This window comes from Pristis pectinata, chromosome 17 (genome assembly GCF_009764475.1).
Source record: "Pristis pectinata isolate sPriPec2 chromosome 17, sPriPec2.1.pri, whole genome shotgun sequence".
Lineage (NCBI taxonomy): Eukaryota > Metazoa > Chordata > Chondrichthyes > Rhinopristiformes > Pristidae > Pristis > Pristis pectinata.
Window position 1 is genome coordinate 30,997,090 of NC_067421.1, and position 24,693 is coordinate 31,021,782.

At 39.0% G+C, this 24,693-nt stretch overlaps 1 protein-coding gene and 1 long non-coding RNA gene across 4 annotated transcripts in view; one reads left to right on the forward strand and one right to left on the reverse strand.

Annotated features, from left to right (window-relative positions):
* The window catches only part of LOC127579405 (uncharacterized), a 68,658-nt gene extending 59,434 nt beyond the window's left edge, over nt 1–9,224 (forward strand). Inside the window, exon 3 of the long non-coding RNA XR_007957667.1 lies at nt 8,852–9,224. This is a non-coding gene — a long non-coding RNA (uncharacterized LOC127579405). The remainder of the gene's footprint in view (nt 1–8,851) is intronic.
* LOC127579399 (uncharacterized) overlaps nt 422–24,693 on the reverse strand; it is a 208,216-nt gene continuing 183,944 nt past the window's right edge. For 2 of the 3 annotated variants that reach the window (XM_052032172.1, XM_052032173.1), the window contains exons 6-12: nt 20,031–20,227; nt 18,747–18,996; nt 15,871–16,042; nt 14,392–14,516; nt 9,237–9,358; nt 8,810–8,885; nt 422–7,702 (exon numbers count right to left, since the gene is read on the reverse strand). In XM_052032172.1, the coding sequence (XP_051888132.1) occupies nt 7,691–7,702; nt 8,810–8,885; nt 9,237–9,358; nt 14,392–14,516; nt 15,871–16,042; nt 18,747–18,996; nt 20,031–20,227 (954 nt within the window). In that variant the 3' untranslated portion in view covers nt 422–7,690. The remainder of the gene's footprint in view (nt 7,703–8,809; nt 8,886–9,236; nt 9,359–14,391; nt 14,517–15,870; nt 16,043–18,746; nt 18,997–20,030; nt 20,228–24,693) is intronic. The other variant, XM_052032174.1, reaches the window with a different exon arrangement.

Consider the following 24,693-nt stretch of genomic DNA (forward strand, 5'->3'; position numbering starts at 1 on the left):
CAGTTCACAAATTATGTCTATGTTGACCCAATTATACCACTGTTCTACCCATTCATATATTGAATGCAGAAAACATGCATAGTCCCGTTCATGGAAAGCAAACAATACATACATTTTATGGGTTGAATAATGGCTAAAAATTTATATGTAAACCTTTAGGAATAGGAATCTAAGGCATGCAAAGCAATAATCAGATTGGGGGGGGGGGGAGCAAAACCAGAAGTATTTAAGAAACAATTGTATGCTAAAATGTAAGGTCTTTCTGAGCAAACCAACATGACCCAAATAGGCACTCCTATCTTTAATTATTTCATGATCATTATATGAGACCATTCTTATTTCTAATCACAGGAGTCATTGGACCATGATCAGGAACTGTTCATCATCCTAATCAGTTGGTCATTAGTTGTCCATGCTTTCTCACAACAAAATAGATATTTTTGTAAATATATGATAGGTCAATGCTAAGTATTAAGTTTTTAAATTACTTATGAAACTAAATTATACAAAAATTAATAATAGTTTTTAATCTTACCATAACCTGTATTTACAGAGCTTAAAGAGGCTGTCTGGAACAAACTTCAGGGAAATCATTTAAACCACATCCTTTGACACAAGATAAGCTTTTCTCATGTAGATTCTACTCCTAAGGGTAGGGATAGCAGGCGTTCTCAACTACAACACAGCTGGAACTGTAACAAAAACTCAAATTGGTCCTTTTGTTCAACTTAAAATCAAATTCATTTGCTTTTTTCTTGTTCAGCTTGTGCTTTGTGCTGTGGATTCATTTCTGTTGGAAATAGATCAAGGCTTTCTGAATAGATGTCAAAACAGATAAAGGTCATCCTGTGCATCAAGAACCCAGTAAATGAGCCACTACAGTAGAGATTTTTTGTTACAGCTTTTGTCTCAACTGACTGCTGAGAAATACCTAAAATGGAATTAGATCAATCACATCAACAGGAGGCTGTTGATTATGAATGAGCTTCTTATAATCCTTAATACAGTAATGCAGGTCAGAAATTACAGCTCAATTCTCTACCTTCAATGTCCTTGAAATAGTCATTCATTGTTGTGAAATATTAACTGTTTCTCCCTCTACAGTTGGTGTCTGATGTGCTGAGTATTTTTGGTTTATAGTCCACATTTCCAGCATTTACGTTACCTTTATTCCAGTTATTATTAAGTCCTGAATAATCTGAGTTAAAACCTTGCTTTCTTTGATTTTCTTAGAAACAAGATTTCCAAAATATTTAAATTGCTGGAAAATGGAAAAAAAATCAATAATTTTGTTGCCAAATTACAATTAATATTCTTGAAATCATTCAATAATGTGAGTCATATTAGCATATACTCGGATAGGTTGTTTCCATTTTTCAGTTTTTGAAAATGCTAAATTGGCTTAGTTTTGAACAATTGGATGCCATTTCAATCCAGTGTTCAGAAGACCACTTCAGACAGTTAACAGAATTGATATCACCCACCCTGGTGCTCTTTGAAGCACAGTCAGAATTGGAGAAGCAATAAAGCTTTTCTTTCACTGCATCCAATGTTATATTGGTGTAACACCAACACTATGGTTGGTACCTGTTGTGCTAGTTTCCTCACCAAATCCACACAGTATCAAAATGATTAATTAATGCACTGTGCATTCAAAAACTATAATGCTATGGTATTGGAGCAAGTCCTGCATAAAGATGGAAATTTAAATCTACTAAGACAGACAAACTGTTTGGACCTCATTAGAAAACAGTATTTTCTTCTACCTAACCCATTATACCACTCCCAACCCAGCACATATGTATGTTTCCTATCACAGAATTAGTTACTTCACCTTCAAATTCCTTGCTTTCTTTAGTTGCGTTGTTCACCTTTCAATTTGAGGTACAATATAATGCAAATTGGATCATCAGTTTATTTTCATTCAAACAACTGCAAGTAAATTATCCTTACTAGTGACTTTATTCAGTAATTAACTGAGCCAAGAATCAGGAAAGTCAGAGGTTTTATTTCTGGACTGCACATATTTAAATAATATCAGCTAAGTTGGTGTCTCCTAAACTCCTGAGCAAGTGAGAGAGTAACCAGATTTCTAATTTCTAATAGATATTTGGTGACTCTTTCCAGCAGCAAACATGAATGAAATCTGACAGAGACGGTTGCGAGTACCACTAAAAGAGTTTGAAAGAGTCAAGTCTGCTGTCTTGATGATCAATGCATGAAAAGGCATTTGAATGAGATACCAAAGTCAACATTATCTGCATAACTATACCCCAGGGGACCCCAGAAAAGACAGAGTACACTGCAGGGTGGGAAAGAAGGAAATTATCCAACCATCTTCACTAACTCTATTTACTTCTGAGTTATCCAAGTTATTCAAACTTGATATTGATCTCTCTCTAATTCTATCTTGCTATGCATTTTAATCAGACAACTAAGCATTTATTCTTTCTGCTGGAAGATAAGAAGTCCCATTCCTTTTGAGTGAAGACTTAAAGTTCCTCTTGTAAGTATTAATAATTTTTCTCCTTCATACTGCCAAATAAAAGATTTTAAAAGAAACCACCCATGCTGAAGATTCAGGTCTCCATGAACAGCAATTCTCACCAACACTTTCCAGACCTCCACTCAGTTTAAACATGAACAGATCATACACTGCTCAATCATTTGACTACTGGTGTATAGTTTTGTTATACATTTGGTCTTTCGTATTTTGTTCAGACAGAATGCTTTACCTCTTTACCATTAAGTTTTAAGAATACAAAGTTATTCCACTACTTGATACTTCAGTAAAATCTTCTCTAGCGCAAAATGCTTCCTACTGATCCTAGATCCAGGAAAACATGTATACTGAAGAAATGCTGCAAAGTCTCGGCTGTTTTACAGCGACATTGATTGTATTTTTGGATAAAAGTATTGAAGATTAACCCACACAACTATGGTTAACTTGGTTATTCTCTTGAAAAAGCTAAGGTGTTTCATTAGAAATTAAGGTAGACAGTTGCAGGGCTAGAGGTATTCAGGAAAGACAATTACAAAAAGGAGCAAGGTTGCCTACTACTGTGCAAGATTAGTGACTTCTTATTGTTCCCTTTTGATTTTCTATTTAAATTTCTGTTTTTTTTTCTGGTTAAATCATCCCCGATTAGTAAAATACAAACACACTATAACTCTAGTTTTAACTGGCGTCATATTCAAAAAGTCAAGTGAGGAAAATTCCAAAGTGAAAGTATAAATATTCCAGGAAATTGAACCCACATGTTCATTAGTGAGTGCTTAATCACCAACTATAATGAGTAATTGTGTGAAAACATCATTATTGACCAGTCTCAAACCACCACCAGGAAAGAGGCTGCACTATTCATTCAGGTGTTATTGAACTGAGCTTTAGGATCTATCATGACAGATTTGCGTCATAAACTTTGTGACATCATATGTTTATACATGTGTGTGCACACAAGTTACAGTGCAGAAGTTTCCAAGATAATTTAAAAAGAACAGGTTTGCTGTGAACTGCCAGTCTTATCAGTGATATGGTGACATATTCTTTATTTACTTGAATCTGAATGGAATGTGATGTGGGGTGAATCCCAGCTGCTTTATATGCTAAGTTGGTGAAGTATTATAAAGATAAGCTTGATTGAATGGCTTTTCTGTAATCATCATCATTTCTGTTTTCAGATGTTCTCAGTTCCCTGGCTTCCCTTCCCATTTTTCAGTAAAAAGATAAAGAATTTCTATACTTCCAAACTTTGAAATATCTGCCTGTTTGAGTACCAGTTAATTAATTTAACTGAGACGCAGATTTTCTCCAACAATTTATCATCCTTTGGTTGAGGTGAAAATTCTCAATTCTCTAGCTGAGCATTGCCTACCCACTACTCATATTTGGCCCGAAACCATAACATTGTAACAGTTCGAATGGTAAACCAGTCTTCCACAGTAATGGCCTCAAACAGTTAATGAAAATACACCTCACCAGGTAATTCTGAAGTTTCTATTGGAAGCATCACAGGTAGTTCATTCAGTCACCAAATCAGCCAACTACACTCTACTTTAAAACAATAACTGATCACCGTTGCCACATAATGTAAACATTGGCAAAGTGTGCTAATCAACTTCTATAAGGCTTAGACAAACTCTACAGAGAAGGTTTTGTTATACCCATGCTTCATTGTACAATTATTAATCTATAATGGGGAACTTCCTTCATTAAAAGTAATGATCTCAATTGGCACCATAGAGTGATGTAACAAAATGATTCTTTAAAATTCTCCACTAGGATGCAAAAATTATTCATTCAGAGTTATGTATGCCTTCAAGAGGTCAATGTGAGAGCAGCATTGGTAAAGTCTGGCAGGAAATTGCCCATCCTCTTGGACAGAAAAGGTGCAAAGAAAAAGATTCAGTAATGAGCGTGAAAATCCAAGGGGTTACAGCTGCCCTACTCAGATAATATTGGAAAGAACTGAGCACTGAACAATTGTAAACTGTTATAAATAACCCAGCTATTTCCACAGAGTTCAGCTGACACTGATACTTTCAGACAGGCAGCTAAACAAGGAGCAATACAGTAGGTTGTGCTTTTGTGTCTACTTTAGACCAATCAGACTTAGTTCTATCAATCTTTATGCCAATAATCCAAAATGGAATATAAACTGTTAAAGGACTAAATTAAAAGGCTCAATTTTAATCCAAACACCATACCTAACACTGAAGAGTAGAATGTGTTAAAACAGAGAAAGGTTTGCTGGTGTGATTAAAGGAACTCTACACTTATTAAACATAACAAAGGACTCATTTATACACCATGAATTGATCAGATTGTAAAACTAAAATACAAAAAAAAAGAAACTTTAGTAATTACAAATATCGCATTCACCATTATCATTCTTTCAAAATATAAAATACCATATACTTTGTTATAATTCTCATAAACTTACATTCAGAATAAAGATTTAGAGAGGCTGTTGAGTTACAGAATGCCAATCTACAAAGGAACTATTACCTTCTGAACTGATGGAAATCAAAACTGTACAGGAAATGCTTCAAATTGTTACATATATAAAGCTCTTTACAGTTTAGAAAATCAAGACACTTTCTGCGCAGTGTCTCAGCTAATCAATTTGTGTTGCATTCCACATCACTCAGTAATGAAATAAAGTTAGAAGCATAATAATTTAAAGAGGAAGAAATGCATGCATGCCTAGTTAGCACGATAGATCCTGGGACCAGTAGGCAACATTTCAAAGTCCTTACAATTCAGTGGAATATTTTGGGTAAGGACTGACAAACTGCAATGAGACAATTCCATCATTTGTTTTTAAGGGTTCCATTCTAACCAAATGACAAGCAGGACCTCTATCTGATGATAAAAATAAAATCAATGGTTTTTAATATCTAGTCAGGTTGCTAAGGATCAGAAATGTTTACCAAGTTGGCTTTCTTTATTTGTTAGATTTCATCTCCTGGTTTGCTCTCTTCAAAGGGCTAAAAGTTTGGATGGTTAAAGAACCAGAAACTGTCTAAAACTACAGCAAATCACAGTCTGTAAAGCTTTATTCTGAATGTTTCACCATAAAAAATATACAACATCCAGACTTCCTCTAAGGAGTTCAGTCTCATTTCAGTGCATTCTCTGAACATTGAGAAACAAAACCCAGATCTCAACCATAGATTAGATACAGGAGTAACCAGAGATTCCTTTGAGAAGAGTGGGAATGTAAACACTTGGCACAAGACCTATGGCAGCTCAGACCAGTTAAGGTAAGGGCTGCTTACAGTTTGCCTCAATTAACTGGAAGCATATTCCAGCAGTCCGGTACCACTTTTACACTGGATCAACAACTTCCTTTTTGCCAAAAATTTATTAATCACAAAAATTCTTTCTAATATCTAACGTGAAGTGGACTAAAAGGGAATCCCTCATACCTGTTAAATATGTACTTAACTGTAGAATCCAATAAATATTGTGGCATGTTGCAAACCCACAGGTAAAGAAAAGGCAGTGGACAAAGACAGCAGTTGCAGACTGCACCCAAGACATGTTCTGTTCCTCCTCCCTTCTGTTTTCCATGATAATATAGTAATGTTATGGAACCATTATCCCTAGGCCTGTATTTAATACCTGATCATTCTAGCAGTTTACCTACCTTAATCTTAAATTTTACGTTTTTTTAAGAGAAGATGATGATGTATGCAATAATGGCTGAGAGTAGGGGCAAACAGGTAACTTACTCCGTAACTTTTGCCAATATTGCGACCAGGTCGAAAGGTGGAAGTTGCTAAGGTCTGCAGTACAATAATTCCAATGAAGACTTGTGGAATTTTTGAGTCATTACCTACTATCTCTGGTACTCAGATATTAACCTAATGCCTTGAAGGTATTCGTTGTTTACTGTGGGAAGCGCGGGCAAGGGGCTACAACCACCATCAGCCACACTGTTGGGTATGAAGCCTCATTTGTTTTCTTGCCCCACTTTTACTACTTGTTTACAAAGGCAACACAAAACCAACAAATATTTACATTGCTTTTTGCAAACAGTTACTGTTTTAACAGGTTATTGCTTTTTTTCCTGCATCTGAAGGAAAGAAATAATAAAAATAAGTAATAATTCACTATATATTGAACAAAAGCTCAATCCTTGAACAAGGCATTTGCCTACCTGGCAGGTTGGCAGATATTTCAATAATTCATTAACATAGATGAGTGCTTAAATCAGAGTCAAAAATGGGTTTTGCCAAGGACATAAGAATCTTGTAAAAATTGTTCTACATCTAACCAAACAATTTGTGACATTACCAGTCAGTCACACTTACATTCCTGTCATGGTGGTAAACATTTTCATCTTATCTTTACATTTCATGAAAACAGAAAACACACACACTGTCTAGTTCTTACAAGAGTTCAGGAGGAGTGAATAAAGCCAAAGTTGTAAAAATCAATTCCAAGGTGGGAGGGGATGGTGATTGTTGGTTTAATACTTACTTCCCCGATACACAAATATAATGCTACATACAAGTCATCCAATGGGCACAAATGATATAAAAATATACAGTGAATGGAGTTCATTGGATCACTAATAAAGGTGATGCAGACAAGTTTAAGCAAGGAATTGATTTTTAGAACCTTGTTTTTGTCTTGTTAACACTAGCACCAAAGCTTCAGCAGTTCTCAAACAGCATAAACCATTAAGATAGTCCTGGTCAGGTGGTGGTGAATTCCATTCCAATGAGTTTGGCTCATCTGCTCTTTGCATTAGAGCACTATTCAAGAATTTTCTGGAGTAGTTGTCCTTCCAAACTGGTAAGAGTGACCATATGCACCAGAACTTCCTGGGTCACATTCTCTCCAATTCCCAACTTCCACAAATACTACCCCTTGTACAACTGAAGCACTGTGGAGAGCACCTAGCTCAATCACAGTCATTAGATTGTTTGTTTTTTATTTATCATTTGTTTTAAAGTGACATTTCTTAAGAGTTCCAGGCAATGAACCCTAGTATCTGACAAAATAGAGCATTATTCTGATTCATGTATGAACTTTAAGCAGCCTATTCACAAAGTACTATGGGAAGGCACCATGCAGGTAGCGAGGCAGGAAGCAACGAGAGCAGCACAAGTTTTTTCTCTTTTTAAGTTGGTGGACAGTTAAGGCTTGAATCGGACTCATTTTTCTGTTGAGTGTTATTCATTCATTGGTCTGTAAAACAAAATAAACCAGATATTTCAGTATTGGAAAGAAAACTTGTTCAGTTGAGACATTCCCTCCATTCCATTATTCAAAAGAGGCACTTCTCCACATCCCCACCCCCCCCCAAGTTGCTACCCACGGCTCCTTTGTTTCCCAATGGGCACAGCTCACCCAATCATCACACAGCTGAGGCCTCCAGTCTCATTTGCTGTCCAACACTTAGAGACAGAAATATCTGATGCCCAAGTGTTCAGTTCAGCATGTCAGAAAATACTCTCCAGTTAGATGGAAGATTCTTATTTTAAAGACCAGAATCTCATGGCAGAAACAACAGTTCTTCACAGTGGAACCTAACTGTGGTCTTGGCATACAGTCTTCACTACTCTCCTAACAATATTCTTTAACTAGTCTTAGAATAGCACTCAGTACTGCAAGTGTGGAAATTCTCACTTCTCATATTAATTATCTCTTTCTGAATATAGTTCAGCCTTTACGACTTATTGTGCAAATTTGCAGAACATTTTGCTTATTTGCACAAGAAAGTTGTACACTTGGCTTAGCTATCAGTTATCTGCACCTTCGCATGAAGAAGATCAACAATGGGAGCTGATTGAGGTTGCCCCTCTATAAGTATGCAAGTGGTTGGGATTATTTTTAAATCCTAAATCCACTCCTATAGTTCAAAATGATTTGACTCTACGTAAAAACTACTGGTGATTTGTTATAGGAAAATATTGTCAAAACTGGCAGCAGTATAACAGAAAGTTGTTATAAGTTAATTCTAATTAATGCTGAATAACAGTAACCTATCTATTCCATCAGCACAAATATGATGTTAAGTCGTTGATATTGTTGTTCTCTCCCTCCCAAACTCCATTACAGTTCTATGCTTCCTATCCTTTTCAGACTATGGTACCTTTGTTATCTCCCGATTTTGATGAAATTTAATATAATGTTGAGCAATCATAAATCATTAGCTTTAATTCTGAGATCATCCCATAATTTTATATTTAACAACCAATCTTCAAAGTTTACTCAACTGTATAATGCTATAAAGGGATATTCAACTTTGACCTGTGCATGGAGTGACAAGTTTACTGCCATAGGTTTACCTACCTCAGAAGGCTGAAACTGACTCAATCTTTTCTTTGATTTTAGTTCCTGTAACCATGAAGGAATTGCTACATCGGACCTGAAAGAAGAAATGAAAATGCCCACGTTTCATTACAATAACATATGCTTGAGAATAAAAGATTGCTTAAAGTATAAAACACACTCATGGGATTTTCTTCATAAACTGAACGTCTGAATTGGAGCAATCCCAGACCATAAGGATCATAGGACAGGACGAGATGGTACTAGTAACCAGAAGCGGCAGGAGCGTGAACAAGTCCCGAGCTGATTACTTGAGATAATGCTTGCAAAGAGGCTTCGAAAGATATTGGAAACAAATCTCCTGCAAGGCTTCTCAGCTCAGGAAACTAATGAGACCACAGAGGGGCTTAAACAGTCAAAGGCTGCAATGAAAAAAATCTTTGCTTACCCTTCCCCTTTGCCAGTTGCCGGTGGCAGAACTCTGAAACCTTGCTGGGGAGGAAGCTTGCAAGATTTGGAATTCAATTCATCCGCAACTTCAACCTCTGGTCGAGATCTCCGTAGACTGGCCTAGCATGGGAAACAGAACTAGAATAACTAGATGCAGCCACGATGGCGATCATGTCAATAACTTGATACCGGGAGATAGCAGTCATCTCAGGAATTGTATTCCATGTGAAATGTGTGTGGCTGCAGGATCAGGTTTAACTGTGCAAGCACCACCTCAATAAAAGATAGAGAAAAAAAGGACTGTGGATAAGATGACCTGTCATATGCTGAACCTCACTCATTCCTCTGTCCCCTAAGAAAGTAAGTCTGACCTCTTGTTCAACACAATACAACTTGCTCAGTTTTCAGCTGTGATATTTTCAGAATTCAGGCAGCTCAGAACCTGTTATGTTCCAAATAACCTTTGGATATTACTATCACTCATAATCTTTATAATTCCTATATCTATCCAGTTATTCAACCCGTTCCATTTCAAAGTATGAGTTGATGCTGCATTAATTGTTCTCTCTGGGAGTCTATTTGATTCATCCACAAGCTTAAAAATCCTTCTAATTTCAAATCTTGTTTGACATTGGTCAATTTTATACTTGTTTCCTTTGGGTTTTGGCTTAGTTCATAACATGCTTGGATGTACATTATCTAAGCTTCTTAACACTTAAGAAAATTGGATAATATCTCCTCTCAGTCTTTTGTTCCCAGTGAACATAAGTTCAATAACAAAGTATTACAAAGACTGTACAGTGTAGAAACAAACATCCCAATATTTATGCTCTACCTGAGCCTCATTTAATCCTCCCTCCCTAACTTTCTCAACATAACCTGCTTTGTCTTATCCCTCACAGTTTACTTGCTTCTCCTTAAATACAGCCAAATAGCCTTAAACATTCACAGTCATATAGCATGAAACAGTTTCTTTGGTCCATTGAATCCATGCAGATCATCAAGTATCTATTTACACTAATCCCATTTTATTCTTCCCACATTCCCATCAACTCTCCCCATCTTCTACCATTCAGCAACACACCATGGGTAATTTACAGTGGCCAATTAACCTACCAACCCCCATGTCTTTGGGATGTGGAAGGAAACCAGAGCTCGAGGGGAAGATGCAATTTCCAGACAAACGGCACCAGAGGCTGGGATTGAACCAGGGACACTGCAGCTCTACTTGCTGCACCACTGCGTCACTTTCGGCTACGAGTTCCATATTCTCATCGCCTTGGGTTAAAAAGTTTCATCTGAAAACCTCATTTGATTTTTTGTAGTTTAATATTTGCTCTACCTCATGAATGGAAACTCTTGTTGACTCTGGCCTAATGAAAACTTTCAGAATTTTAAAGATCTCTTTAGGACTGCTTCCCTTCAAGTCCTTTCTTTTCAAGAGAAAACAGACCAGCCCTATTCATCCTTCCCTGCAACACGTAAACTCACAGTTCAGGTATCATCTTTAATGCACCCTCTCCTTTTATCTTTTTATAACCAGAACTCTGGACAGTGTTCCAAAGTTCAATGTAATTTCAACATAGTTTTCAATTCTATCCCTTCAGAAGTAAACCCTACATCTGGTTTAATTTTGACACCTGTCTCAATATTCAATTATGTATATATTAGTATTCCAAGCTCCCTTTGATTCTGTACAGTTTACAGCCCTAAATCTCAGCTAATTCCCCCCCAGTCTTCTCAGCGCATGCTAAATGTGACTGTCCTTTTGAAAGGTAGGGCACCCTAAAATTCTGCACGTTGCTTCAAATGTGGCATTGCTATGAACTGTGCCAGTCTGAAATAACATTTTCATACAAGGGTCATATGATAATATAACGAAAGTGGAAGTAGAAATTGCTGGAGACATTAAGTAGGTCAGGCTGTGTAGAAAGGATAAGTAAATATTGCCTTTTAAGATGTTTTATCATAAATAGTTCTGATGATAAATCATGATGATTGTTCCTTTCCTTAAGAAGGGAAATGGGGATAATCCAGGGAATTATAGGCCAGTGAGCCTCACATCAGCGGTAGGGAAGCTAAAGAAGAGGCTTCTTAGAGATAGGATTTACTCGCATTTGGAAAAGCAAGGGCTAATTCGGGACAGTCAGCAAGGCTTTGTACTGGCAGGTCATGTCTTATGAACTTGATTGAGTTTTTTTTTTGAGGAGGTGACAAAGGTGTTTGATGAGGTCGGGGCAGTGGATGTTGTCTACAGGGACTTCAGTAAGGTATTTGACAAGGACCCTCATGGTAGGCTGATCCAGAAGATTAAGATGCATGGGATCCACAGCAACTTGGTAGTTTGGATTCAGAATTAGCTTGCTCATAGAAGACAGAGGGTAGTGGTGGAAGGCTGTTATTCTGGCTGGAGGTCTGTGACCTGTGGCGTTCCTCAGGGATCAGTGCTGGGACTTCTGTTATTTGTGATATGTATAAATGACTTGGATGAAAATGTAGATGGATTGGTTAGTAAGTTTGCAGATGACACAAAAATTGGTGGAGTTATGGACAGTGAAGAACATTTTCAAAGGATACAGCAGGATATAGATCAGTCACAGATATGCGTGGAGAAATGGCAGATGGAGTTTAATCCAGGCAAGTGTCAGGTCTTGCACTTTGGGAGGTCAAATGTATGGGAGATCAAATGTATGGGAGAAGAATTTAATTAATGGCAGGACTCTTAACAGCATTGATGCACAGAAGGATCTTGGGGTCCAAGTCCATTGTTGCCTGAAAGTGGCAACACAAGTAGATAGAGGGGTAAAGAAAATGCTTGCCTTCATTAATCGGGGCATTGAGTACAAGAGTCAGGAAGTCACGTTGCAGCCGTATAAAACTTTGGTTAGGCTGCACTTGGATTATTGTGTGCAGTTCTGGTTGTCCCACTACAGGAAAGATGTGGAGGCTTTGGAGATGATGCAGAAGAGGTTTACCAGGGTGCTGCCTGGATTGGAGGGTATTGGCTATGGGGAGAATTTGGACAGCTTGGATTGTTTTCTCTGGAGCGTTTGAGGCTGAGAGGCCTGATAGAAATTTATAAAATTGCGGGAGGCATAGATAGGGTAGAAATTGAGAATCTTTGTCCCAGGGTAGAAATATCAAATACTAGAACGCATAGCTTTAAGCTGACAGGGGGAATGTTTAAAGTAAATGTGCAGGCAAGTTTTTTTTTGACACAGAAAGTGGTAGGTGCCCGGAATGCACTGCCGGGGTGGTGATAGAAACAGGTAAAATAGTGGCATTTAAGACTTTTAGATAGGCACATGAATATGCAGGGAATGGAGGGATATGGATCACGTGCAGGCAGACGGGATTAATTTAATTTGGATTAGTTGATATTCGGCACATACATCATGGGCTGAAGGGCCTATTCCTGTGCTATACTGATCGATATTGTATGTTCCATAACAAGTGGCCTGAAACAATAGTGTCAGTTCTTTCCACATACATTTGCTAAAGAAACACCTGGAAACGGATACTGAAGCTGCAACTTCCCTTTGGGTTCAGGCACAATCAGGTTTTTATACAAATAGTGAGTTTAAAAAGGACATAATTTTCAAAAACACTCTGCAACTTATCTGCATTTCCAACATTTACCACAAGGTACCTCCATGATTTGTACTGGGACAGGATCTGACAAAACAGGTTTCTGCAATAATCAGACACCATCAGTAGCTCTGATGCTGCCCTATTCCTTCCAGCTTTATTGCAGAAGCCGCACTGAGTGCCCCAATGAAAATACATTCTGAGTGTAAGTAATAATAGTAAGTAATAGTCTGAAATAGTGCTTGGATGGGTATCTTGGTCAGCATGGACCAGTTGGGTCAAAGGGCCTGTTTCGGTGCTGTTTGACTCTATGACTCGAAGAGGCAAAATTTCTCTCATTTTCGTTGACTTAATATAATTCACATATTGATTACATATCAATATTGCCAAAAACAATAGGATAACTTCCCAGTCTTTTTTGAAATATATGACATATGACAGATGGCAATGAGGAAGGTACGGGAGTGAGATAGATCGGCTGGTTGAGTAGTGTCACACCAACAGCCTCGCACTCAGTGTCAGCAAGACCAAGGAATTGATTGTGGACTTCAGGAAGGGGAAGTCAGGAGAACACACAACAGTCCACATTGAGGGGTCACGGTGGAATGGGTGAGCAGCTTCCAAGTTCCTGGGCGTCAACATCTCAGAGGATCTATCCTGGGCCCAACACATTGATTCAATCACAAAGAAGGCACGCTAGCAGCTCTACTTTATTAGGAGTTTCAGGAGATTTGGTACGTCACCAAAGACTTGCAAATTTCTATAGATGTGTGGTGGAGAGCATTCTGATTGGTTGCATCACAGCCTGGTATGGAGGTTCCAATGCACAGGATCAAAAGAGGCTGCAGGAGGTTGTAGACTCAGCCAGGTCCATCACAGGCACAATCTTCTCCACCATCGAGGACACCTTCAAGAGGTGGTGCCTCAAGACGGCAGCATCCATCACTAAGAACCCTCACCATCCAGGACATGCCCTGTTCTCATTACTACCATCAGGGAGGAGGTATAGGAGTGTGACGATCCACACTCAATGATTTAGGAACAGCTTCTTCACCTCCAACATCAGATTTCTGAACAGTTCATGAACCCTGAACACTACATTGTTATTCCTTTTTTTCTGTACTATTTATTTTGTAATTTATAGTAACTTTTATGTCTTTGCACTGTATTGCTGACAGAAAACAACAAATTTCATGTCATACAAGTCAGTGATAATAAACCTGATTCTGAGATTGGATCTGGTATATCTACCTGAAAGGACAAGTGGAGCTTTAACCATATTGGTTCATAGAATTGTTCAGGCAGAGTAGGAAGTCATTTGGTCTATCGAGTCCATACCAGATGTTTGTGGACTGACAACTGAGCAGCTAAAAACTGAAAATTTCTTTCATGTGTACATATGATGTTTTCCCACTGAGTCAGCTTAACATTTTAACAAAACCACATTGGAGCACTGGAACCACCAACTCCTGCATCTCTTGTGTAGCAAGCTGAAAGTTTAAATCAGTAAGAAATTCCAGTACAGCAGGATATTAATGTCCTTTTTATATTCCAGAAAACTTTACCTTCAGTACTGCAGGGTCCATCCCAGGAAACATTGCAACTTTTTGACATGATGACACTGGAAGTTTCTCACATCCTTTGACCTCCTGTGTGGTCGATTCTTCATGTTCAAATAGCCTGGGTTCTGCTGAGGGAAGGATAATTTTTGCATAAGCACAATAGAAACATACCATGGATCTTCATTTTCTTCCCTTTAGTCTCCATATTGCATTTGCAGATAACTTACTCATCTTTTCTCCTTTCCAACCCCCACCATCCCCACACTTGTAGATCATTGTCAGTTGTGCTGAAGAGGCCATTATTCATGCATGGACGTGTTAGTATATGAATCAACTATACCTGATTCTGATCCTGTCCTACCCCAGGGGTCAGTTCATGGCCTTCAGTTATTTACTATTTATGTTAATAGCCTGCAGGAGGGTTAGGGTTAGAATGTAAAGTATCCAGGTTTGCCGACCACACAAAAATAGCTGGAAGAGCATGTTGTGATAAGGATATTATGACTTTGCAATGGGATATAGATTGACTGAGTGGGCGAAAATTTGGCAAATGGTGTTTAATGCAGGAAAGTGTGAGGTCATGCACTTTGGTAAAAGGAATCAAAAAACAGATCATCATCTAAAAGGAAAATGTCTGCAAATGAGTGAAGATGGATGCAAGTGCCCTTGTGCACAAATCACAAAAGGTTAGCAGGCAGGTGCAGCAAGCATTTATGAAGGAAAATGGCATATTAACCTTTATTGAAAGAGATTGGAGTTTAGAAAAGGGAAGTTGTGTTACATGGTATGGGAGATGCCACACCCAGAATATGCACACAGTTCTGATCCCCTTACCCAAGAAAGGATATAGTAGCATTGGAGGCAGACCAACAGAGATTCACTGGGTTAATTCCCGAGGTGTGAAGATTGTCCTGTCAAGAGAGGCTAAACAGGTTGGGTCTGTATTTTTTGGAGCTTAGAAGAATAAGGGATGACCTTATTGAAACATATCTGATCCTAAGGGGTAGATGTTGAGATATTTTCAGTAGTGGGAGAGTCTTGAATGAGAGGGCATGGCTTCAATATCAGGGGCCGGTCATTTAAAACTGAGGTCCATAGGAATTTCTTCACACAGAGAATGGTGAATCTCTGGAATTCTCTGCCCCACACAGCTATGGAAGCCAGCTCATTAAAGGAATTTAAATTGGAGATGGATAAATTTTTGAAAGGTCAGAGGATTGGGGATCTGACCCAGAGGAGCTGAGGCCTGGGGTAGATCAACCATGATTACATTGAATGACAGGGTTAGCTTGAAGGGCCAAGTGGCCTACCCTTTCCATTTTCTTGTGTGCAAAGATGGATGAATTCACTAATTCTTGGAATACAAATTGTGCATTAGTAAATTGGTTAAGCTGGACAAAATCCATTAGTCCTGTTCCTTGCATTTACTATTCTCAATTTGTTGAGACGACCTTTCCTCCCCCCACTGCCAACCTGCCTTACCTGTTGAATCTTTGTACATGTAGGGTTCCATATTTCTTTCAAGCAACTGGTCTGTGCCATCACTCTGGTCTCCCAAGCCCCCCTTCCTGTGCTTTGTTGGTGCCCGACGAAAGGTTTTCCTGCCGAGCTGGATCCGACTTTTCTGGGCACAACTGTCCAGTGTGGTTACAGGCTGGGGAGAAGAAATGGGGAAGCGGTTAAGGCTCAAGTTCAATTTTACGTTTTTCAACCCAAAATATTAACTCTGTTTCTCTTCCTACAGATGTTGCCTAACCTGAGTGTTCCCAGTATTTTCTGCTTGTGTGTCAATTTTATTTTACTTATCCCTAGTAAAATAAGTATTTTGGGTTTATCAATGTTAAGGACTTGTGGAGAGCATAAGTTCCAGAATAAGCTGCAGGGACTGACAGCCTGATTCAGTGCCTTCTATACTTTGGAGTCCTTTGACATTGGTCTAGGAAGTAGAATACAATCAGTTTATCAAAATCAAGCTTCACCAGAATGGATAAGTCGGGCAGACTGATAAAAAGGCAAATCTGATCAACAAGCATAGGTGGAGAAGGAAACCAATGAGGTAATGTTAAATCTTCAAAAAAAACACACACACACTCATTGGGCCTCATCTGGGTACCATATTGGGCCTCATCTGGGTACCATGCTTTACATCAAGTCTCTCGAGAAAAGATTCTTTATTATGGTACAATGGATGGGGACTTATTACAGAGAGAGACTGGTACAGAGAGGGTTGTTCCCAAAGAGTAAAGGCAGCGAGGAGGAAATTTTATAAAGATGTTGAAAAATCATGAAGAGTTTTGATAGAGTGAATGAGTGAAACTGTTTCCAGAAATGCGTGCATTAAATATTGGTGCAAGAGATTTAATTGTAGCTTGGAAAAGCTAACAGGGAAAAAAAAACAGAAAAAATTTACTGAGCAATAGGGACAGAGCCAGAACATGGAACAGTACAGCACAGTGCTGGCCCTTCAGCCCACGATATTGTGCCGACCTATATAAACCTACCCCATGATCACTCTACCCCTTCCCTCCTACACAGCCTTAGCCCTCCATTTTTTTTTAAAAACATCCATGTGCCTATCCAAGAGTCTTTTAAAACATTCCTATTGTATCAGCCCTTATCACCACCCCGGCAGTGTATTCCAGGCACCCACCACTCTCTGTGTAAAAAAAACCTACCTCTGACATCTCCCCTAAACTTTCCTCCACTCCTCTTAAATGATGTCCTCTGGTATTGGCCATTACTGCCCTGGGAATAAGGTGCTGGCTGTCCACTCTGTCTACCCCTCTCATAATCTCATACACCTCTATCAAGTCTCCTCTCATCCTCTATCGCTCCAAAGAGAAAAGCCCCAGCTCGCTCAACCTTTCCTCATAGAACATGTCCTCTAATCCAGGCAGTATCTTGGTAAATCTCCTCTGCACCTTCTCTAAAACTTCCACAGAAAGTGGGACTTATTGAACAGTTCTTCCAAACTGCTGTTATAGGCACAATGGGCTTGGAGCTTCTTTTGGGTTCCCAATCTTCAGTTCTTGACTGGATACTGATAAATGTTTTCTGGAAGGCTACTTCATCCAATCATGGAGATCAGATTTGAACCCAGGATCCAAACAAGATTCTAATCTTTGCACCACCTGCTTTCCATATTATTTGAAATAACTTATTCTCATGTAAAGGCCTCTTGTGTAGAGCAGACCATTCATCCTATGCTGGCTCTCACAGCAATCCCATTCCCCCACTTATTCCCCTGTAATTTATTCACTCTCACATACCCATAAAACTCTGCCTGCCAACCACCCCCCCCCCTCCGACTCTGCTGCCACCCACCTACACAAGGCGGAATTTATAGTTGCCAGTTAACCTGCCGAACAGCACATGGAAACTCATGTGGACACAGAAGAAGTGTGCACACTCCACACAGACAGCACCGGAGCTCAGAGTCAAACCCGGGACCCTGAAGCTGTGAGGCAGCACAACTACCTGTGACACCCTGCCATCCTCCACTTTAAATTTAACATTTTCAGTGGACTCACTTCAGCTCATTACATTGCTTATCTTCCTCTGCAGACCATCTCAGTCACTCAGATACTTTCTAACAATTCATAATAAAACACAAATTACCACTTGCTGCTTTGTTTACTCATTAAAAACACTATCCAAGAGTCTTTTAAATTGATTGGAGATTGGTTGCCAACTATGACTGTCCCAGAAACTCAGGAATTTCAGATTAACCTTCAGAACACTGCTACAATCAACCCATGAGTAAAATATGAATGGCATCAGAAAAATATTGGATATTTTCCTCACTTTTGTTATATTTTCATTGTTTTTTTTATGGTAATGGAGATGGGAAAAGAGGTTGTCTGGCTGTGGGCGGAGAGGAAGGGACAGGACATCACAGGATGGCCATCAAACCTGTGATATTAACAAGGACAACAGACACAAAGGGAAATCTGCCACTTCCAAGATGCCTTCACATAATGTCCTGACTTTTAAATATATTGCAATCCCTTCTTGATCACTGGCTGAATACCCATTGTATGTTGGGAATGTGGAGGGTAAAGGTCAAAGAAGCACTACAGTTCCATATGTAACATGCCCACATGTCAATTAATCTCATGTCTCCATTAAGAGACTAGCTGCTTTCCATCTTTTAGATATGTTCAAAAAAATTGGAATAAACATCGTCCTTGGTAGCACTCAATATCTCACTACTGCCAGATGTATTGGAAAGTGAGCACAATCCAAATATTTTGTTGCCTGCTTGTGCTCCACTCTAGCAACTAGTGCCTGAGAAGAATGTGCAGAGAGAGGTATTGAAGCCTTTGCTGACTCTTAAAACAATAGACACACATGGTTACCTCCAGAAATGAGAATCCCTGGGGAGTTTGGTCATCTTGAGCAACCGGGCCAGTGGACTGCGAACTATCCGTGTCATCTGTCGACTCCAGTTCACAACTTGAAAGGCCGTGGCTTGTAGATCTTGGTTCCTGGAAAGAGCATGGCTGCTCGCCGGCAGGGGTCACCCCTGAGTGCGAGGACAATGACATGCCCCTTGGGCAAACAACTGGATCGGCAGTACGGTCCTTGCAGGGTGACACTGCTCTACAGCTGTAACAGAACAAAGTCCACACCAGTGAAGAGATTTGATGAGCAACTGTTTATATAATTAGGAGAGTTTTTACCCTTTTTGTTTCCTGCAGGTTGTAATTTGAACCTATGACTGCCTTTTCATAAGGCAGTATGTTTAGGAAGACAACATGCTTGGGGACCACACAAGAACCTTTCCTCCTTCTCAGGCTCATCCATCATATAAGTTATAAGATAATCTGAACAGGGTTTTATCAGTGTAATCCCTACTAGAAAAATTATTTCACCAATAGCAAAATGACTTGGAACACAACTTCCATGCACCATCCCCCTTCCACACTACCCACCCACTCTCTTATCATTCTCCTCTCCTGGACGGTGATGCTTGATGAGACAAGGTATGATCACTGCCTCTCTCAAATAACTATTTTTCACATACGAGCCTTGAGTGACTGCAGAGTGTTGGAAACCGTCACAGCCAAGCTTGATTCCATCTGAACTAAAATGTCCAGAGGGGCATTGCTGATTAAGGGACAGCATTTCACCACCCAAAGCCAGAGTTCAAAGTTGTGTTATGCCTCCCTTGAAAAGAGGTGGTTGTACTACCATGACTATTAACTCCACAGATACAAGGGTCAAATCCAAGACCTTTGGGTTTTTGAGCTCGAGGATTTTAGAAGACTAAACACATCAGGAATCTCACCAAAACATATCAAAGAGGACTCTACTTCATCCCTTCTCCACAGCATTCATGCAAAATTCATCATCAAGGAAGACCAATTAGTAACAAGTTGCTATTTGGTGGCATAAGTGCATCATCTGTTGGAGACTTGCTTATTTATATTGCATTTATATAGCAGCAGGGAAAGGCAACAGAGCACATCTACAGCTCTGCTTTGCTCCCATCAGCACCTTGACCAACAAAAGTTCAGCAAACCATCAGAATTAGGCAATGGTCTCAAACCATGGTTACATAAAGGCACACAGTTTCAATCACAGTCGCACACCCTCATTCAAAGTATCTCATTACATTCACACAGTCTTTAAGGTCTTACATTGTGTCTTCATAGTCTTTTGGGTCATTGTATTTGCTGTATGGTTCGGCCTCCTCACTTGTGCTGTACTCTCTCTCCTCATAGGTGCCATATTGTTCTTTGTCTTCACATGTGCAAAACTGGTCTTTCTCCTGCACGAGGGCATCAGTGTCCTTTGCCTTTAGAGTAGGGCTTACGCAGCACTGCTTCACCCTGTCCTGAAATGGAGGAGAGAGAATTAGAAGGACCAAAAATATAGTCCTGTATTACATAATATTTCAGGCACAGAAACAAGCAAGTCAGCTAATAGGATCACATTGGTGTGAATGTTCCACATGCACTTCCTTCAGCTCTCCATTCTTTCACCCTATCAACACATCCCTTTATTCCTTTTACCCTCATATTCACCTTACTCTCCCCTCAACTGTTTCTTGTGATAATAAATTCCATACACCAATCACAGTCTGCGTAAAGAACTTTCTGACTGGTATAAGCCTGCTGTGATGGGCAGGCCCCACAATGTTACCATTTACAACACATTACACTGACCAAGAAGTTGAATGTGCTTGTAACTGCCCCCATTAAGCCATTTCGATTTGACCTATTACAGTCATTCCCTTTGTTCTACACATCCCTCCCTACCTCTCTCTTACTGAAACCCAACTCGCATCTCCCTCTTTCTCATTCTGATGAAGGGCCATGCACCCGAAATGTTGACTGTTTCTCCTTCCACAGATGCTGCTTAACCTGCTGAGTTTTCTTACATTTTATTTTTATTTCTGATTTCCAGCATCTACAGTTTTTCATTTTCAAAGAACTTTCCTATTGCCTTTATTATGACTTGCTAATATTTATAGCCCCTAATTCCAGTTTCACTGCAATGGAAGCATCTCCACATTTATCCAGTCAAACCCTTTTGTAACCTTAAAGATGTCGACCAAATAATCCTTCAGATGTCTGTTGCCTGGAGAAAAGTGGACCAATTTGTTCGGTCATTCCTGAGAAATATACTTCCCCCATTCTTTTATCCATCTAAGAAATTTACCTTGTACCTTCACCAGTACCTCTATATTAATTAGATCATGGGGAATAAAGATTAACCACAATATATTGAGAATGATCCATACAAGATTCAATAAAGGCATTAGATAATTCCGCTGCTTTTCAATTCTATTCTTCTAGAAATTAATCACAATGCTTTGTATATTTATTTAAATTGTCCTATAAACCCATGTTGCTAGTTTTAATGATTTTTTATCGAGACCCTCATACCCAGCTGCTTCTACTCCCCATTTAGAAAAAATTCTAAGGAGTATGTGGCCTCATCCTTACCATGATGTCCCTGACAAACACCTGTGCTGAAATTCATTTGCTAATTGCAGGTTAATTAATATCTTCCAGGAAAAATCACAGATCTTCAGATTAACATCCTCCTTGCCATTTTGTTGTCCATAAAGCTTGAACTTGTACTTCCAATTCTGAAGTCAGAATTATTGCTGCAAATAGTGAATACTTCCCATCTATTGCTAATCTAGGTAACTATACCTTAACCCCATTCTCTGCTTGCTGATTTTTACTCCAATTGCTGTCTATTCTGCTACTTGTTCTCTGACCCGGCATGTTCTTAATCTAATCTTGAATGTACTGTACAATATCTTATCGAAAAGTTTTCTGAAATTCCAACATACCAATCTGCTGCATTACCATGGTCACTCTTCAAATAATTCAATAATGATTTTCCCTACTGAAATCTATGTCAACTACCATATACTATTTGGAGTTATTTTTAAAAAACATTTTTAAGTAATTGTTTTCCCTGCTACTAACCTGAAGACAATATGATTCATAGTTTTCTGTATTTTATCTTCCTTAATTATAGGAATCATATTATCTATCTGGCAGGCCTTTGGCACTGTTCCCTTTTTTTAATGCTATATCTTCCCCAATTTCTTTTAATGTAAATCTGTGCAATCCACCTCAGACAGGGACTGTATCCTCTCAAAGTTTGATTAATTAATCAATTCTCCCTCTCATTTATATTTTAAAGACCTTTATATCTTTTGTGATTTCCTTTTAGCATCATGACCATTCTGTTATTTCCCTCATCAGCACCAAGGCAAGTAATTATTTAACACTTCAGTCATTTTGCTGTCACTGTTTGTTTATCATGTGTCTTACTTGGTGGCCCTTTACATAATCCCATTTTCTTACACATTTTTGTCTCTAGGATTAATATTCTTTAATAGTTTTACAACTTCCCTGCATTCTTCATTGTTTCCTAGGCATTTTTTTTATTCAGCTTTGTTCTGCAATGTTTTTGTATCGGGTTTACACCTTTCACTTAGTTTGAAATTTGTCCTTCATGCTTCTGTGGTGTGTCATTACTGACAAGTTTCTTCTCAATATATTACTCCTGGATTTCTCTTGATTATCATTTAAATTGTTTTCCACTACACTGTTCTTATTTTATTGCTGTTCTGTAAACTTTTCCTGTAACTTGTCTCATGATACTATTTTCTTAGATGCTTTCTCAATCCCTTAAAAACAGATTGTTTTCCGATGCATTTCTTGTCCACAAAGTATCACATTAGCAATAGTTCAATGCACATGTTACAAAGCTTTTATTAATACACTGGTCATATCATCCTGTAGTTATCCCCTTATTGTAATGTGCATTGTTATTTTACTTTCTTTAGATACAAAGGTACACAACATGTCAATTTGCTGCATGTTATGCTGTCATAAAACAGCCTAAGGTATCTTAGTTTCAACTTCCAGCATCAGACAATGGCCACCCTCCACAAGCACCTTTAGCACAATCATTGCAACAAAGGTGGGTGATGTACTGGATCAACGTGCTCTTTATCATCTGTCAATTATCTGTGGAGGCATCGAGGTATTTTAGTGAAATGGTTTGGGCAAACAAAAGAAAATCAATAAAAACTACTGACGATGGAAATCTGAAATAAAAACAGAAAAGTCTGGAAACACTCAGCAGGTAGAGCAGTATCTGCAGAAAGAGGAACAGGTAAGATTTCAGGTCCAAGACCCTTCGTTGGAACTGGGAAAGAGAGAAAACAAGTTAGCAGAGAAGGTGAGAGAGCAGTGAGTAGAACCAAGGAAATACCTCTGAAAGACAAGATATTTTCTCACCCTATCAGAGATATTCCTTTTGTTTGACCCATCCCTCCCCAACTTCCTCTGCTATTGAAGACCAACTTGTTTTACCTCTTGGATGAAACTAAGCTTAGTCTCACTTCCTATGGCACCAGGCCAATTCCCTGAATTTGAGATGAGGTAATCCAATGTTGTTAATTGAACGAGTGGTGGAGGAGACAGGTACTCTCACAACAGTTCCAAGGTATCCAGATGATCATTTGAATTGCCAAAGTGTACGAGGTCATGGACCAAGTCTGGGAAAATGGGATTAGTAATTGACGGATATTTGATGATTCGCGTGGGCATGGTTGGTCAAAGGGCCTGTTTCTGAGCCTTCTGACTCAGCCCCTTTCCTTCCATCACTAGTTGCTTCAATGAAGGAACAACCACAGTCATTGCTACAATGCTAGTAATACACTGCCTTTATTGAGCTTCAAAAAAAAATACACGCAGTCATTACTGCAACACTTAAACAGAACCTTGTCATTGCTGAATTTGCACCTCACCTGTGAAGTGCACTCCTACAAAGTGCTTAGGAGACTCTTGCCTTTATTACATATTCAGCAGGTACAGGGTGTGAGAGGGTTGAAGAGGATCATATGATGACAGCTTTACACAGGAGAATGATGATGGGATTATTAGAAAAGTAAACACGGGGGCAGTATTGTTCCTAAACTGACGTTCATCTGGTGGAGCCAATAACAGCGAACATATCCTGACGTGAAGAACACGTCAGTCAGTGTACAGTTCCTTTCAGGACTCTGTGAAGCGACTTACAGAAAACAAACCACATTACAAAATGTAATCGCTGTTATAATATAAAAGACCTGGTGCACTGCAAACTCTCCCAAAGTTATGTGGTGAAGTCCAAGTACTCTTTTTCAGCTGATGTTGATTGAAGAAAAATGAAAGTCCACCACACTTCACAATAAAGCATTCAGATGCCTTACATCCACCCAAGGGAGCAAGATGATCTATTATCTTAGATACAGCACTACAGACAGAGAAGTACTGCAGCTTAAGCCTAAACCATTGTTCTCAACTCTGGGCTGGGACTTGAAATCACAACCCTAAGACTCAGAGGTTAGAATATTACTTTCGTTATGCATTTATATGTATAAAAATTTCTAGTTTCTACAAACTGCAAAAAAGTTGATTTGTTACAAGATAATCTGTTCCCTTCACGTCCAAGTGCTTCTCCATATGGTGATCGCTTTGCTACATGCCCATACTCTTTCTCCTCCCTGCGTATCACCGCCCCGTTTTAGATGCGCCTCAAGTTGCAGGCTGACTCACAAATCCACCAAACCACAATTAGAAACTCAGCAGTAGACTGACACAGAAATAAGATCATTGATTTTTCTTCTGTCCTCTTTGCCCTGACTCACATACACACCAGTCAAAACCCTGCAGAGCTGACTCTTTAGCTTCCATGTGGTATGCACCCAACTGCATGGACTTCTGATTTCTGCTGCAGCTCAAAGCTAGATCAAGAGGATTCAAAGTTTAAGAAATTTCCATGATT